Source organism: Diadema antillarum, unplaced genomic scaffold (assembly GCF_040938485.1).
Source record: "Diadema antillarum isolate AM-2024a unplaced genomic scaffold, OU_Dant_1.0 scf00000077, whole genome shotgun sequence".
Taxonomy (NCBI): Eukaryota; Metazoa; Echinodermata; class Echinoidea; order Diadematoida; family Diadematidae; genus Diadema; species Diadema antillarum.
In genome coordinates this window covers 1,186,088-1,203,386 of record NW_027270966.1, presented here as the reverse complement: position 1 = coordinate 1,203,386, position 17,299 = coordinate 1,186,088, and the positions used below count along the sequence as shown (strand labels likewise).

At 35.6% G+C, this 17,299-nt stretch overlaps 1 protein-coding gene across 1 annotated transcript in view; it reads right to left on the bottom strand.

Moving 5' to 3' along the window:
• Positions 1-148: 148 nt before the first annotated feature.
• Positions 149-17,299, bottom strand: part of LOC139717569 (uncharacterized) — an 82,395-nt gene continuing 65,244 nt past the window's right edge. The window contains exons 20-27 of the mRNA XM_071629075.1: positions 15,688-15,754; positions 14,959-15,044; positions 14,402-14,570; positions 13,869-13,952; positions 11,622-11,670; positions 10,646-10,704; positions 6,453-6,566; positions 149-2,886 (exon numbers count right to left, since the gene is read on the bottom strand). Of these exons, the coding sequence (XP_071485176.1) occupies positions 2,788-2,886; positions 6,453-6,566; positions 10,646-10,704; positions 11,622-11,670; positions 13,869-13,952; positions 14,402-14,570; positions 14,959-15,044; positions 15,688-15,754 (727 nt within the window). The 3' untranslated portion in view covers positions 149-2,787. The remainder of the gene's footprint in view (positions 2,887-6,452; positions 6,567-10,645; positions 10,705-11,621; positions 11,671-13,868; positions 13,953-14,401; positions 14,571-14,958; positions 15,045-15,687; positions 15,755-17,299) is intronic.

Sequence of the window (17,299 nt, the reverse complement as noted above, 5' to 3'; positions counted from 1 at the left end):
ATTGGTCGGCAATAATCGACATACATTCATTTAAATCGAACTTACTTATCACACAATTTGTCTTCCTCCCAATGCTTTCTGCACAAGTTTTCTAAGCTTTAAATGGGTAAATGATTTGCTTTCATCTCAACCAACATTTTCTCTACATATAACAATGGCAATTAATATTCAATTTCTGTTATTTATCTATTCATTTACACTAGTATTATTATCACCTTTTTTCACCTTTTTCTGACATTGTGGCAAGCCTCTATGCTTAGAAACGATATTTCTTAAAGACACTTTTCTTTTTTTTTACCATAGATGGACAGAAATTAGACGTGGAAATTCAGACATTGCTGGTTGGGATTTGCTTTGATACATAGATAAAGTGGATGGAAATACCATCAGCTATCCAAACGTTTGTTACCTTTAACCCTCTGTGCTATTTTTCTTATCCTTCCTTATGTACGTACGTAAAATTTGAGCGTATTTGACTCACTGGCACCGAAAATGTTAAAAAACAAATTGCACTTAAAATAATGTTACCATGCTACTAAACCATGTAAACTTTGCTTCATTCTGAAAATAATATGCACTAAACTGTTCATTCTTCTTTCCTCTTCCTCTTTCTTCTGAGCGCCTAGAGATTTTTTTTAGTGTGACTAAATATTGTAAATGATAATCATTGTTACCATTATTATCATTATTATCACAATTATTTTGTCATTGCTAGTATCACTACTACATTATGTGAGAAAGCGAAAATATTTATGAAAACTCTTGGTCCTGACAGATTTTTATTTCTAACAGCCCTTCTTCCAAGCTTCATTTATGCCAGATAATTATGAAAAAGCTCTTTGTAAGCATGACCGTGCTACTCAAGACTTTCCTCACAGTGAAAACCTCAGTGTATACAGTGTATCAGTCGTAGGTACAGGAGATTTTTTCTTTTCTGAAAAGGACATATTGAGATAAAAGCAGAGCATAGCCTGATAACTCGTCAGTACTGGATCGTGATGGACATAAGCAGGCAATTAATAGGCCTAAGTCAGCATGTGACATGAATAATCTGTGCGTGCATGTTCATCCACTATAATAGCTCTAAAATATACATTATAAGCTCAACATATACATCATTTAGAGAGTTTTGCACTCGAGACATAATAGGCCACATTTTTGTGCAGTCTGTCTTTTTTTTCTTAGAAATTTCGAATATGACACCATTATGAAAAAAAAAATAAAGGTACACATTTCTGATAAATGGAATATGCGATGCTGATGTCACAAACACACATAAATAAAGATGAAAGACATAGCGGGTACACTATCAAATGCAGAAGACCAAGAAGCCACATTATTGTATTCAAAGAAAGACGATGTCAAATCAGCAGCTTAATGCACAGGTAAAATTAAGAACGACTCATTATTTTGTGTTCAAGGTAGCAACATGATAATTTGATTCATAAATTTGATCTTTTCAGAGCTGCGTTTGTATCAGTCTTCAACAAATCACCCTTTTACCCTTGCATTTTCTTCCAATTGTTACTTTATACCTTACCGTCTTGATTTTGACTGAATTATTTGTGCACACACATTATTTAAACATTTCGTTCCTTGGTGATTTAATTTGTCAATCAATGAATAAATAAATATATACATAACGATTTTCCCGCGCATTCCCGCGCGTTTTTCTCTTCTCTATATACCACAATATGTGAATATGGATTGTCTTTCCTTCCTTCCTTTTTAATTATGATTTGCCCAACAGTGAACAAAGATACTCCTCATACATTACATAACCTGGTATTATCGATTTCATTTCGAATGTTCGACACTCTTAATAGATGCTGAACAACTTGTGAACCCGTAATGTTGTACAAAAACGTTTGTTCCAGTATGCACAATTTTTGTGCTCACGAGTGCAGCGGTAATACCGGTTTCTTCCAAATAACCGTTATATACTGCTTAATATTGAATGTAGATAGCATTGACGTGGATTTAGAAATATAAAACAAGTGCAAACCGCTATAGAGTGAATAATAAACATTCAAATTACGAAGGAAAGTCAGCAAATCCTTCTTTTTAAAGTATGGTACTCTCAAACTATAAATTTTAACACACGCTACAAATGATCTTACATTTCCAGAGGATTAATAAGCAATGCTATATCTAATAATATAACTCATGCATCTTTTTTTTTTGTTTTTTTTTTCTCTCTTGTTCATGTGAAGGATCAGGTCATCAGTTTGTCTCAATTAAGAAATCGTGTAACAAAAATTAAGTGTATGCAAAAAATCCAACATCTTATGGTCTAAATACAGCAAAATCTCAAAGCTTGTTTGCTCTTAGATAAAACGACCGATTTTTTTTTGTTCTCATGCAAACGAGGACATGATTGCTATTTCAGTGTAAGATTGAAGACAAAAGGAGTGATCAATTACAGAAATTTAAGTGGAATACGCTTGTCATGGTCTTTTGTAATGATTTCAGTTGCTTGTACGCTCGCGCATAGATCATTAATGTGCATTACGTTAAAACAACGCTTTGTTTTACATTTCAAATATTCTTTGTCCAAAGTGTTGATTAATAATCATACCTACTTCAATCTTAGGACTAGATATACGACAGCCAAAATTCATGATTATTCATCCATAGATCACGCAAGGAAAGAGGATTCAAGTGCACTCAATGCCAATAAGTCGTCAAAACGGTGTGCGAAATTGTCAAAATTCCAGCGACGATCAGCCGCGTGTCATCCGGTACTATCGATCACAATGTGTGATTCGATAGATCTCTCGGTTGCGATTACTCGGCGGCCTCGACTCGAACAAAAGTGCGCGTGACCTTCCGCTGCTCGTTGATCTTCCATCCGTCCTTCTTCAACTCGCGTTCGGTGGTCACCTCCTGGAGACGGAGAGGTGAAGATAGAAAGATGAAATGGGACAAAAACATACACATGTGAATTAGAAAAAGGGCCAAAGCAAAAAAGGAAGAGATAAGAGAACAACTTAAGATAGAAGCAAGGTCTCAATGTGGTAACCAAGGACATAGAAACGAAGCTAGGGTGAGAGAAAAAATACATTTGTGAGATATCTTCTCTCAATTCTTCTCATGTTTGATGCTGAAGTATCAAACTCATGTAATCATTTCCTTACAGTATTTTGATGATTATATAGATTGATAGATAAATAAGTAAATATATATATATATATATATATATATATATATATATATTTATCTACTTATTTCTTTATTTCTTTATTTATGTATTTATACAAATATATTCATCCATTCTGTATGTGTTATCATTTATTATCACAACATGGCCAACAGCGTCGTTGACATTTTTGGCAGCTGGTTTTGAAGATTTAGCGATGATAGTGTCTATAATACTACATTTTTTATACTGTTAGGCTTTGTTTTCAGCAGAAATAAATAAGTCTGAGCAAGGCTCTTGCAGCCAAGCAGAGAAGAAATTTGGGAAATTACGTATAGCTTGTACAACAAATAAAACACAGTCTTTTTTAATCAGTCATATAAAGTGGTGAAGCCAAAGAGCATGCATACAACATGTAATGCTTTTTTAAACACAATCGCACGAAGCTCACATGCTGTGCAGGTGCAGTGTCAATAATGGTACCAAATCATCAGAGAATAATGATAAAGAAAACGATAACATTAAATTATATCAAATCAGCACTCAAGCCCATCGGCAGGAAAGATAATGACAAGAATGAAGAAAACAACTGCAAGTCCATACCACGTGCACACTTTGTTAAAAAAAGAGCAAACTCAAGCAAAACTGCTGAAAAGAGAATTCTAGAAGAACTATATCTAAGACATCTTGTCTGAATTTTACATCTAATTCAACCATCACACCGCAAAGATGATGAACATGCTATAAACCGGATGACATGTTCTGAATCTTATACGCACAAATATTTTGCGGCTATAGGGCAATTTGTACCAGGACGAGATTTGAATGAATAGGCAAATTGTACCACAAATCGATTGAGTCTTGAGCAAAATCGATCTCTGTTGGAAAAGCAACAATAATTAGGTTGATTTGTCAAGTGCCCAATATTGTCAGAGCCGTCTGGATAAGAACAAAAACAAAATGTTGAAAACTATCATTTTGCTCAATCAACGAAAAAAAAAAAAATAAAGCAACGAAATTTCCAGAGGTGTCTAATTTAAAAGTGCAGTGATGTATCACTCTGAAAATTTGATGAGGGATAACGAAGGAAATTTCTCCCATATACAAACACATGCACGTGACCGAGAAGTGCCGGAAGACAAAACGAAAAAAAAAAAGTAGGGCCTAATATGACTGAGAGGTTGGTTTTCTGCCCTACATTGTGTTCATGCTGTATTGACAAATATTGCGACCAGTAATTCATCTTCATTTTTTTTCATTTTTTTTTCGACAGGGTTCAAACATTAATTGATGTGTAAGACTTTTGACATTACAACTTTTTGCTTATTTTTTTTTAATGATGGGTACATTGCTCTATAGCCGCATTGTTTGTTGTGCAGTTATATTTATATTTTTTCCTTATCATTTTTACTGACGTCTTTTGGTACGTATGGGACCGAGAGTCTGTTCAGCTAGAATTCTCTGTAGCAAAGCAAAAATAAAAACTTCTATATCAAAGTCACCGCTCGTACAACAACGACAAAAACGCTGATGTCCTCGCCTCATTTCTGTAAAAAAGGAATAGTGTACACAAAAAATATAATCTTTGCGATGTGTTGGACTGAAGAATTTATATACAACGTATATAGAAAACGTATACGACGGAAGTACAACCAAGATAAACATAACAGTTAAACAAGCCATTACTGATCCCACCCCTTTATTTATCAGGTGTTCATCATCTTTTTTTTTTAACAATTTACCCTTTTAATGGTACATCTTATGACTGTATATATCTGATATTCAAGAAATGCGAGACAAGGCAATTGAATGTTATAGGAGAACCATTTTCTAGCTTTGGCTACCTGGGATTGCCGAATCAACAAAATGCAAGAAAGAAAGAGGTACCAAGAAAAAAGAGTCAAGAAAATTCCATTCAGAATGTGACGTTTGAGACTGAGTTCCCCTAGCGATCATCGTGTGCCTTCTTTCTATGGGCAGATTGAAGCCAGAGTTGCATTAAAGGGACTGTACAGTACCGGTTCAGGTGAGGATTCAGCTTGTACATTTTGCGACATATTTAGAAGCCGCTCTATGAAATGTTAAAGAGAATACAATTCTAAGGGGAATCAAAAGTTTACTTGATGCAAATTGGTTTTGAAATGACTGAGATATCTAAAAGTAATGAAAAACAAAGAGACCCTAATCAAAGTCGTGGCCTGTCGACTTTATTAGGATCGCTTTTTCTGATATCTCATACATTTCAAGCCCAATTGTCATCAAATTAATCAATTGAATCTTTTTTGAAATTACATGCTCTTTCCAATTCATGAGTTTCCGATTATCTCATCAACAATGTTATAAACCTGAATCCTCGCCTCAACCAGTACTGTACAGTCCCTTTAAATATCACACCTTAGAGATAACAAACTGTATCTAGCAGTTCCAAATATCATATTCCATTTTATAACAATAGGCGCTTGCGCACACACACTAAACACCAACTCCACACATACTACAGGTTTCGTACAATTCTATAATGTACATTAAATGCCAAAAGTGAAGAATGGGTACATGTTATGTCGTCCATACCGTATATTATTATTTCACTGTGACAACACTTACTATGGACAATCCCAACATAAAACATGTAAAAGGGGAGCATGCAAGGTAATTCACCCTAATTGAATTGTCTGTTGCATCAAAAGTCTATTAAATTCTGAATGATGGGAAGGGTACAAAATGGCTGCTGGCTCATGTATAACAAGGTAGCCCCCACTTGCAAGACTTGTGGGATCTGTTTGAGGTATTAACGTAGGTATGGACCAGCTGAATTCATAGAGAGGTTAAATAACAGTTTATTGACTGAAAAAAAAAAAACATCAGCAAGAACGACAAACAACCCATGAATATTGCGGTACATGTATATGACTTCTTTACTGTAATTGCATTTATTTTCATCAGAGTAAGATCGGAACCTTGTATTAATTCGTACATGTCAGTCGTGAAAGCCGAAAACAATCCGCATTTCACCTCCAAAATGCTAATCCGAGTGCCCACAAGTGTAATAAATCATGGCAGTCAATTAATTGAAAAACAACAACAACAACCCGAAGGTAAAATCCATTTCCCCAAATCTTGATCTTGCTGGTCAGAACCTTTGAAAACAAGAATCTGGAGACTTGCAAGAGAGGGCAAACCAAGTAGTAGTCAATTATCTACAAGTTGCCACGAAACACTGTGAAAGATGTTGCATGGGGCACATGCTGAATTAGTTTGGTGATTATAGCGGTATGGGGCGGGGATGGTGGTAGGGGATTAGACCAGGATTCACCTGTCGAATGGTGCGAGGGGGTGTGTCCTCCATTGCTTCTTCACCAATCTGTCCGGGGAGAGGAATTTCATCGTCCCTCTTCTTGTTTCCCTCACTATCAGCTTTACCAGATCCCTTTGATACAAGGAGAAAGAACCAAAGAACCAAAGAACCACGGTTATTCGAAGTACTTGTTAAAGGCATAATTTACCATTTGCAGATGAAACAAATACCTAATAGTAACATTAGTGCTTTAAAATAGTTCTAGAATATGAGTTAGGGATAGAAACAACCACTGTAAAAATTTGAATCCATATAATCGATGTTAAGTATCGTTAAATACACAAAATGTGAATAATAGTTATATACATGCTTCCACACTATAAAACCGTATACAGTTATGGTTTATTGAGAAAAATGCTGGTATCTCCTCATACTTTAGGCTTTATTGCGGAAATTTTTATATGGTATGATGTTTTGTGATACAACAGACCTACAAATACGTGTATGCATCAAATGTGATATCTTGAACATTTTTCAAATCACTGTTCCCAAAGGTAAACTGGACCTTTAAGAGGGTGAAGAGAATATCTCATAACTGATAAAGAAGACAATGGGAAAGTGAACATATTTGCCCGTAGAATGACAATCAAAGACACACACAAGGTATGAGAGAAGAGATGAATGGAAAAGAAAAGATTCGAAATGACTTCACAGTGTGGTAGTCAGGTTATTTGAAAATCGTTATTCCGCACTGGATACCCCTCTATTGATTGGTATCCTTTAACACAACTCCATCACCACCAAAAAGAAGAAAAACAAAAGAAGGATATAATACCAGCTCGTATAAACATTAATCAGAGTAGTACATGACATATATGACATGTTTTTGTTCTTTCCCTGTTATTTCATTTCACTTCATTTAATTTTATTGTTTCTGTATGGTACAATATGATCAACGCTGATCACTTTCTGAAATAAACACATGATTCATAATAATTCATGGCTGATTTTGCACATGACAGGTAATCAAATCATTGTGACAAAGAACGGAGACATAATGATGATAAACAAAAAAGTCAAGGTACCATACAGAAGGATCCTCAGTAAGCCGAGCTTGATATTGGGGCCTCGTGAACAAATAAATAAATAAACAAACAGTTTCAACCAACTATCGGCTTATTTAACTACAACAAAAGCAAACTAGTTTTACACAACAAAACAGTTACACAACAAAACATACACGGATATGTACACAGGTGATGCCAAGAAATATTTAGTCTTTATCTATCAAAACATTCTAAATCAAATCAATTATTTATATGTAATTTGTATACCATTCGTGATCCACCGGTGTTTTTTCTTCTATTTAACATTTATTTGTTTTAAAGGCATATTCTTATCAAAATAATAAAAAAAAAATATTCAGAAAACAATCATAGGCAGAATTAAATTCTTCGCATGCAGAAACGTCTCTCCAAGTTTCTACTGCCAAATTGTTCTTTAATCATTTAATTTAATCAGACGTTATATTACGTTGAACATATTTGGTAGACTGAAAAGATCTTTTTGAAATCAAAATGGTAAAAATCACAAAGATTGGAAGATGATCAGATATATCAGCATAAAATATACCTGACTTTAATGTATCTCGTTGCATATTGATAAAAATGTTGTCTATCAGAGAAGCTCACTGAGGTGCAACTCTTGTCAGTTTATCAATAATTGTATTATAAAATGAATGTGATAATAAAATATTAAGAAAGGTTGAAGTCGAATTATTTCCAGTTGCTAGATCAATATTGAAATCACCCATCAAACAGCACATCTTATTGTAAGAGTTAATTTTCGTAAGCAGGGTTTCTAAGTCCTCTACAAATAATTCCAGGTTTGTATTTGTATTTGTATTTGTATTTTTTTTTTTTTTTGGGGGGGGGGGGTCTGTAAATTACACATTACATGATAAAAGAGTTACCAGTTGTCACATCAACTTGAATAGAGAGTATTTTAGCACTGGATAAAGAGAACTGTATGGAGGACAGAAAATGAGAAAAATTATCAAAGTTTTTTATAGGTTTTCCCGGTAAATTTCATACTTTTGTCACTCAAATTCATTAATGTGCATTCAAATTCACGCAGCGCACGCACGCGATAATATTCGGGCATTCAAATTCAGAATCCCAGCGATCAATTTCATTTATGGGCATTCTATTTCGTTTTCGTGAAATCAAATTCACGATTGGGCATTCAATTTCAAAATGCGAGCACCAACTTTCCTACTCGTGCATTCAAATTCATGCGATAGTCACGTGATAGTCCCAAAGAGCTTGTTTGGAGCGTTCAAATTCATTTTTAGGCGATCAAGTTCCTACTTCGTACAATCAATTTAACGAGGAAAATGGAGTAGACTTTTAAGAAAGAGAAAAGGGCCAACACAACCAATAAAGGCTTGCATATAGTGTAATTATGATTGTTTACAGGTTCTACATTGTTCTCTGTTCATGTATTCTTTGTTTTCCATCTCAATAAGTTTCAAATTGCAATGTCCAATCAGCAGTGCATCCAAACAACACAACGACTAGTAATCATATTTCTTGGTGATACTGCATGCTGACAACGCCCCAACACCAACCACATAATCATGATAATCACAATTCATCAATTTAAAGACAAACTGACACACAATGGTCTCACATAGTCCCGCAAAAGTAAATCAATAAGACAGCAATACACAACAAACAACACGTATAAAAAGTATCAGTTTCAATAGAGTCGAAATTGTTTTTTTTTTCCTCGAAAGTGTCAACCAACTCTCCGTATTATGCTCGTCTGTAGGCCTATACAGTGCCTAATTTTTGTTTGTTTGTTTCATTTTTCATCGAAGAAGATGGCTGGATAACCCATATTCAGCTGCAAATGCTGGTCTTCCATAATATGGGGTCGAGTTTGATGTTCTGGTCTTTGCGATGAATAAATGAAGTGGGATCTTTTACGTGCATGAGTTGTGACTCTCTTACACATGGGACCTCCATTTTATGTCCAATCCGAGGGACATGTGCGTGTATATTCCTATTTGCTAAGCGCGAGTTCAAAATTGTCAATGAACAGGTGGACCTCTACTGCAAAATAAATAATCATCATAAATCCCAATATATTCAAAACCAAATGAGAAACACATGCATACACGACCCCAAACTAACTAAATTCAGGACTTCATTTAAATTGAATGCAGTTATTTGGAACATGGTTGCCTATTCACGAATTTGAATGACCGACGAGATTCCGTCGCCAGCTTGACATGAATTTGACTGCTCATTGATGAAATGCGTGCTCCTCTCTTAAATTTGAATGCTCCGATAGTGAATTTGAATGTTCCGATAGTGAATTTGAATGCTCCGATAGTGAATTTGAATGCTCCGATAGTGAATTTGAATGCTCGGATAGTGAATTCGAATGACCGGATTTTGAATTTGATTGCTGATTCAGTGCTGCGAGCGTGGAATGCGTGAAATCGAATGCTCGGAATAGGAACTTGAATGACAAAAGTATGAAATTGACCGGGAAAACCTATACTATGCTGCGAGTATTACCATGTAACAAACTTAAATTGGAAGATACACTATAATCTGACATTTGATGATTAAATTCGTGAGGTACAAAATACCTACAGTTGCCATCTATATCAAATTGTTGATCATTTGTATGAAGTACAGATGTAACGAAAGCATGACTTTGCTACAGAGTATCGAACGAGGAGGAAGTAAGAGGGAGAGGAAGAGAGGGATGCATCACAAGGCACATGAACTATACTTACAATACAAATAGAAACAGAATATATCGTCAACATTTGATTATGAAGTATGACAGGATGAATTGTTCCTCTCCACTCTGTACAGAAACAGCGTAAATGTAAGTGCAAGGACTGTGTACTATACATAAACCTTCTTCGTGAAGAGATGTCGTATGTAGAACTTTCTTAGAGTCAAGCTGTTTTGAACAACAATCTATTACACTTAATGATAATACCAAGACTGATTGAGATACATCATAGGTAACAAAATAATTGATTATATCAATCAATTATCAATAGTAGTGTTTAGCCACTGACAGAGCTACCCTACTGACACAAAACAAATGAATAGAATAAATAAATAAATAAATAAATAAATAAATAAATAAATAAATATTTTCCTGCTAGCGAATTTCGGTAATACCTTTCCAGGTCGAAGAACTGCAACTGACTTCTCCTCAGTGTCTATAGCACTCTTTCCATCTATATATATATTTTTTTTTTTTTTTTTTTGAGAGGGAGTGAAGAGAAAGAAAAAAGAAAAAAAAAAACGATATGTTACTAAAATCAGTGAACATTATACTTGCCTGGAAGTGAAATAAAATAGTATGCACTGAACAGTTGAAGAGCAACAGATTTATTGTTATAGGCAGCGTGGAGACGCACAGAAGGGGGAAAGTGGAAGAAAAGACACGAAGGAGAACGAATAAACTTGAGAACAACAACAATATTGCTAATAAGATGTAGGGGTTCATGTCATGATCTCGACACGAACTCATCATAAATCACAGACTTAATTGTGTCGAGTTCGTGGACCTGTTTGCCCTGGTCGTGAGATTGGGGTCATCCCACGAGCCCGACACCCACGAGTTCGACATTAAAAACAGGTCCATGAGTCATACAGCTTACGAGTCATACAGCCCATGAGTTTGACACTAGGCAAATAAAGCCCATGAGTTCGACACTAGGTAAAAACAGCCCACTAGTTCGACAAATACACCACGGGGCTTAATGTGTGGGTCTCGTCGGCCTTGTTAGCTTAGTGTCGAACTAATGGGTTGTATGACTTATGGGCTGTATGACGTGTGAGCTGTATGACTTGGGGCTGTATGACCTGTGGGTGTCGGTCTCGTGACGTGAACCCATGAGATTGTGGACCTTATCTTGCCTAGTGTCGCATTCACGGGCTTTATTTGCCTTCGAGTGTAGCTCGTTAGCCGGAAATTTAGTAGTTGTTCAACCCGTGGGATGACCACCCTTTATCAACAACGTGAACATACACATGTAAATCGCCTGACGATAAAAATTATTGTCTCCACGTGGATGTCTATGATGACATCTTTGTGATAAAAGGACAATGAACCACACAGAAATAAACAAACCAAACAAAGTACAATTACCTTTCATGTCATTCTTTCCGCTGCTGGGGTCATCGCTGGATGGGTGCACCTGACAAATTCGTAGCAAAGTCATAACATATTGCGCGAGTTTTCACAGTTTTCACTGATTTACCACAAAACCATGATTCAAATTTTATAGCCAAGTGTGCACGATGAATAACATAACGATCATAACTACGAACCAAGTATCAAATAATTGACCTATAATGGTATAGGATGACAAATAAAATCAAATGATGACTAACAACTTCAAACAATGCCACTTTCGTCTCTAATAACTTTTGAAAGGATGATGATATTTCATAAGAAGTTAGTGTCGGTCATGTATAGAAAGTACTTCAAGATGTAAAAATTTTCAGTTCTAATAGTTTGATAATCCCTTCATAATGGTGGCCACGGAATTTTATATCTTGTTCATTGTTCCTTTCATGCAGTGAGCACGGATGGGTGAAAATACGCACTTGACGAAACGCAAGACATTAAACGGGATGGCTAGTAACTGATCAGTGGGAATCAGTGGCAATGCTGGGGGATGATTGTTACAATCCTTGTGGGATTCATTTTAGAGTGCATTATATAGCTACTGTTGTGTGAAACGTATTTGCTTCAGGATGGTCTCATATTCAAGTAATGTGCAGTTTAATATTTCCAGGTTAGCATGCCTGTACAGTGACGGGGCGATCGAACTGCACATTTCTTGAATATGAGACCATTCTGAAGGAAATAATTTTCACACACCAATAGATATAACATGTACTCTGAAATGAATCCCACAAGGATTGAGACAATCATCCCCCAGCATTCCCACTGATTCCCACTGATCAGTTACTAGCCATCTCCTTTAATCCCCGTTGTTATCCTCTCTAAACACTTTTCCAGAATATATTGGTCATATACCAGCAATATGCTTTCCATTCTTTTAAAAAGATGGGTTTGAAAAGTCAATTTGTATTGAGTTATAATAATCTTAATATGATGCCATGTTGAAGCTTAGGGTGTGCTCGTTTATAATCCGCCCTTAATTAAAATCCTTGTATTGAGTTTCTTTTTGTGTGTGTGATGGTGGTGGTGGTTTGGTGATGCAGGCTCACTATTTATAGTATGCTTGCAGCAAATGACAAGGGATATTTCTTATATTCAGTTGTAGATGTATTATCCGGGATTTACAAGAAAGAGTTGCATAACAACACTGTTTCAGTCTGGCGGAGTTTTGTTCTTGTTAAGTAATCACAATCCTAATTTAGAAACCTTTGTAATAATGGTGATGAGATATTGTCACTTTTGTTCGGAAACACTTATTATTCCTTAAGAAATATCTTGTTCATTTATTCACAATACAGGTGCCACGTTGGACAAGAGCATTTCTATCCCGCCATTGAATGAAATACGATAAAACAAAATAGCGAACTAACAAGTAAATACACTTTAATAGTATATGTGATATGCAATACTGTATGACAGATAAATGTGACAGTACACCTCAAAACGAACATAAAGTCGCACACACTGATTTTGCGTGAGGACTGAAAATAAGTGAAGTGGGTCAACCTAGCCGAACTTGACTTTTTCATATTTTCTAAAAGAGTGGGTCTTCTTTTACATTATGCTAAAATTTGGGATCATAAAACGGGCAGGAAAGTGTGTTTTTTAGCAGTTTATCTCGAACATTTTTGATAGAATAGTGTGATTAGGTGTGTCTTTAGAATCCCTTTTTCATTTTTGAAAAACCTTGTCCACACTCTTCACTTTCAACTCTAATAACTTTTGAAAGGATTGTGCTACTGCTTTGAAAGTTGGGATTAATTATGGACATAATGTGTTAATGAGGCATGCTTAATTTCAATTTAATTTGATAATCCTTCCATTGCTGTTACTCTGGCGGTTTACTTCCTGTTTTTTGTCCCATTCATCGCACAGCCAGCACGGTTTGGTAAAGATTAAGCGCTTGAATAGACACTGTACTTCAGAGCCTCTTTTCTTAGTTCACACTTTTCCTGAGTTTGTGCTTTCTTTCCAATATTTAGATAGGTTAGGAGAGTCCATTTGATTTGAGTTATACATCATTTTAAAGCTTAAAGTCTGTTCTTTCAGAATATGGTCTTAACTAAAAATTTGTGTATGGCGACTTTTTGTTTGTTTTGAGGTGCAGGGTCACAAATATGGATTATGTATATATCTGGGTGATACCAGAAAACTAAATAAACTAATCACTGTTTTAAAAAAAAAAGATTTTCTACTGAATCTCACCTTAATTTTCCGGGTTGTAGAGATCCCTGGACCTGCAGTGGACCAGCCCATTTTTTCCTTCTCTCTCTTGAGGGCGTTCCGAACCTAGAAATGGTGCAGAGAATACAGACTCTGGGTTGAAAGCATCATCATTTGTTAAAATGAAGACAAGCACACGACTATATCCGTGGATCTACTCAACTGTATATCATGGTTTGTGTAATTTATTGCTACTTGTATTTCAAACTTCAAATGGTTCAGAAAGCATCATGCATTAGCGTAAAAGTGAAAATTGAAAAGAACAATTATTAACAATGTGAATTTAAGAAAACAAAAACGTATGAGGTCAATCCCCCCCCCCTCCACAGAAAATTACTTCCTGCTAAATACTGGTTAATGATAAGGTGAGAGTAAAGATTAGGTTTAGGTTAAGAGTTTGGGTTAAGGTTATTATTAGGGTTCAGGATTAGGGTTACCAAACACGGTTAGGGTCAAGGTAAGCGTCAGGGGTAATTGTCCAGAGGGTAATTGCGATAACGGATGATCATACTTGCCTCTGAGTTGAGAAGGCAGTGGAAAATAAAGAGCAGAATGCCTTGGGTGCTGTTACAGATGACGAAAAGGTACTGGAATACGATGGTGGTACTGCCAACAGCGAAGATCCCCAGACACCACGTCACGCCGAGAATGGGCAGCAAGGCCAGAGAGCCCTTAGCCGCAGCTCTGCCGGAGAGAAGGCAAGAAGTATAATGATTATAGAATTTTGCAACGCTATTCTTACTGAGGTGCAGACTTTGATGGTTTGCTGTGTTTTATCATTATTTTGTTAGTTTGCTTTATTTCGTTGATTTGCTATATTTCAGTACTTTCCTCTCTTTGCTTTATTTTTTTTCTCTTCCTTTCTTTTTCTACTTAAAACAGTAACAGACTTTATTTTATTCCCATCTGTTTCCCTTTGTTTGAAAGCTTTACCTTCATTATGTAATGGCTTTCAATGTTGAGCTGTGTTTTCTTTTCGTTATCTTCATTTATATATAAGTATACTATCCATTTTCTTATATATGACAGTACAGATGGATCAAACAATTACGCAAAATACAAAGGTACTTACTTGACTTGGTCAACCGGACAATCGACGTTGATGGCAGAGGAGCGATAAATGATCCGCATGACCATGACCAAAACAAACATGTTGAACTACGTGGTAAATAAAGAAAGACAGTAATGTTGATATATAAATCAAGATTATATATATGATACATGTATATGGCAACCCTCTTGATTGTTTAAATTCACTTCTTCTTTTTTTGCATAACTATATCTTAGTACATCAAAACGACATTATATTAATCAGTGTGTGTTTGACTTGTGATCAGGTGAAAGGCAGAAAGACAAAAAACAACAACAAAATACAATCATTGCCTTAAAGGAATGATACATTATTGGTAGAGATGACGACTGGGTTTTTTACTCTTTTGCGAGATACGACGAAGCCATTTATGAAATAGTAAAAAAGCATATCAATAATTCTATTAGAAATTGAAAGTTTATTTGGAATGGCTGAGACATAAAAGCAAATTAAAACATTGTAATCGTAATGACAGGTGAGTCTGAGTCTCGCCTTATATTATAGGTCTGGATTGCCCTGTTTTGGGTATCTCAACCATTTCAAAACTAATTTTCATCAAATAAGCGTTGAATTCATCTTGGAATTACATTTTCTTTAATATTTCATGAGGTGTTTCGCATTACCTCATCAAAACTTGTTAGCATCCTGAAGTTAGTTCTCAACCATTTTTTTTTTGTTTAGTATAGGGTCCCTTTAATCCTTATAGCTTACCAGAATCACTGCTATGACTGGGCCAACGAATGCCCAGATGACGGGAGACCCGGTCCGCATCCAGCACCTGTTACGAGTATGAAGAGAAGAGGGAACAGCATATTAAAGAAGACAAGTTAATTTTAAGGTTTATTTAAAGGATAACAGGAGTGTCTGCTGTCCTGAAGCTTGAGCTAAATCAAAACTCGCAAGGTTCACTTGAGGTTCACGATGCTTGTCATTTTATGTGATGTCACATGAAAACTGTGAATCAAGGTTCGGCAGTAGTGAATAAGTCCTCCTTTCTGTTATCCTTCAGCAATGGAATATGTGTTCCGTTCGAAGAGATATCGATCTTTGAATAAATTATGGAAAAAAATGTTGATAATAACCTTTCTTTCACACAGTACAACTATTGCAATGTATCACTACTGTGAGTTTTTTTAATTATGGTTGTTTTCTCTGTACAAATTGTATGCATTGTTTTTTGTGACCCAAGAAAGTGAGATTTATGTTTATATATTGTGGAAAAAACGAATGATTTTGAACTTGAACGTGAGCTTAATCACTTCTCAGTTTCCCACAGGTTAACTACCGATATTTTTTATAGTAATCGAACGTCGATGTGTCGGCTGAGAAGGGCGATTAAGGTGCGTCGAACACTAGTGGCAACTTAACGCCATTACCGTTCTCAGCGTGTTTTCTTAGTTGTAATGATCTCTCTCTCTCTCTCTCTCTCCGCCTGCCCGCCACATTGCTATCCATGTACATTTCCCTTTGTTATTTTGTTAATTATCGGTTTATTTATTTTGTCAAAGACGATACGTGAATACGTTTGTATTATAATTATCATTACTCTTCTGGCGCTTGCTTCTCTCTATAATGTGAATAAAAACATTAAAACAGAAAATAGATGTGTTTTTCAGGAATGCACATAATTATATACACCCATGGACACATGTATATATATACGTGTATATATATATATATATATATATATATATATATATGACCCTGCACCTCAAAACAAACAAAAAGTCGCCAGACATGAATTTTTAGTTAATACCATATTCTGAAAGAACAGACTTTAAGCTTTAAAATGATGTATAACTCAAATCAAATGGACTCTCCTAATCTATCTAAATATTGGAAAGAAAGCACAAACTCAGGAAAAGTGTGAACTGAGAAAAGAGGCTCTGAAGTACAGTGTCTATTCAAGCGCTTAATCTTTACCAAACCCTGCTGGCTGTGCGATGAAAAGGGACAAAAAACAGGAAGTAAACCACCAGAGTAACAACAATGAAGAGATTGTCAAATTAAATTGAAATTAAGCATGCCTCATTAACACATTCTGTCCATAATCAATGCCAACTTTCAAAGCAGTAGCACTATCCTTTCAAAAGTTATTAGAGTTGAAAGTGAAGAGTGTGGACAAGGTTTTTCAGAAATGAAAAAGGGATTCTAAAGACACACCTAATCACACTATTCTACCAAAAATGTTCGAGATAAACTGCTAAAAAAAAACACACTTTCCTGCCCGTTTTAGGATACCAAATTTTAGCATAATATAAAAGAAGACCCGCTCTTTCAGAAAATATGAAAAAGTCAAGTTCGGCTAGGTTGACCCATTTCA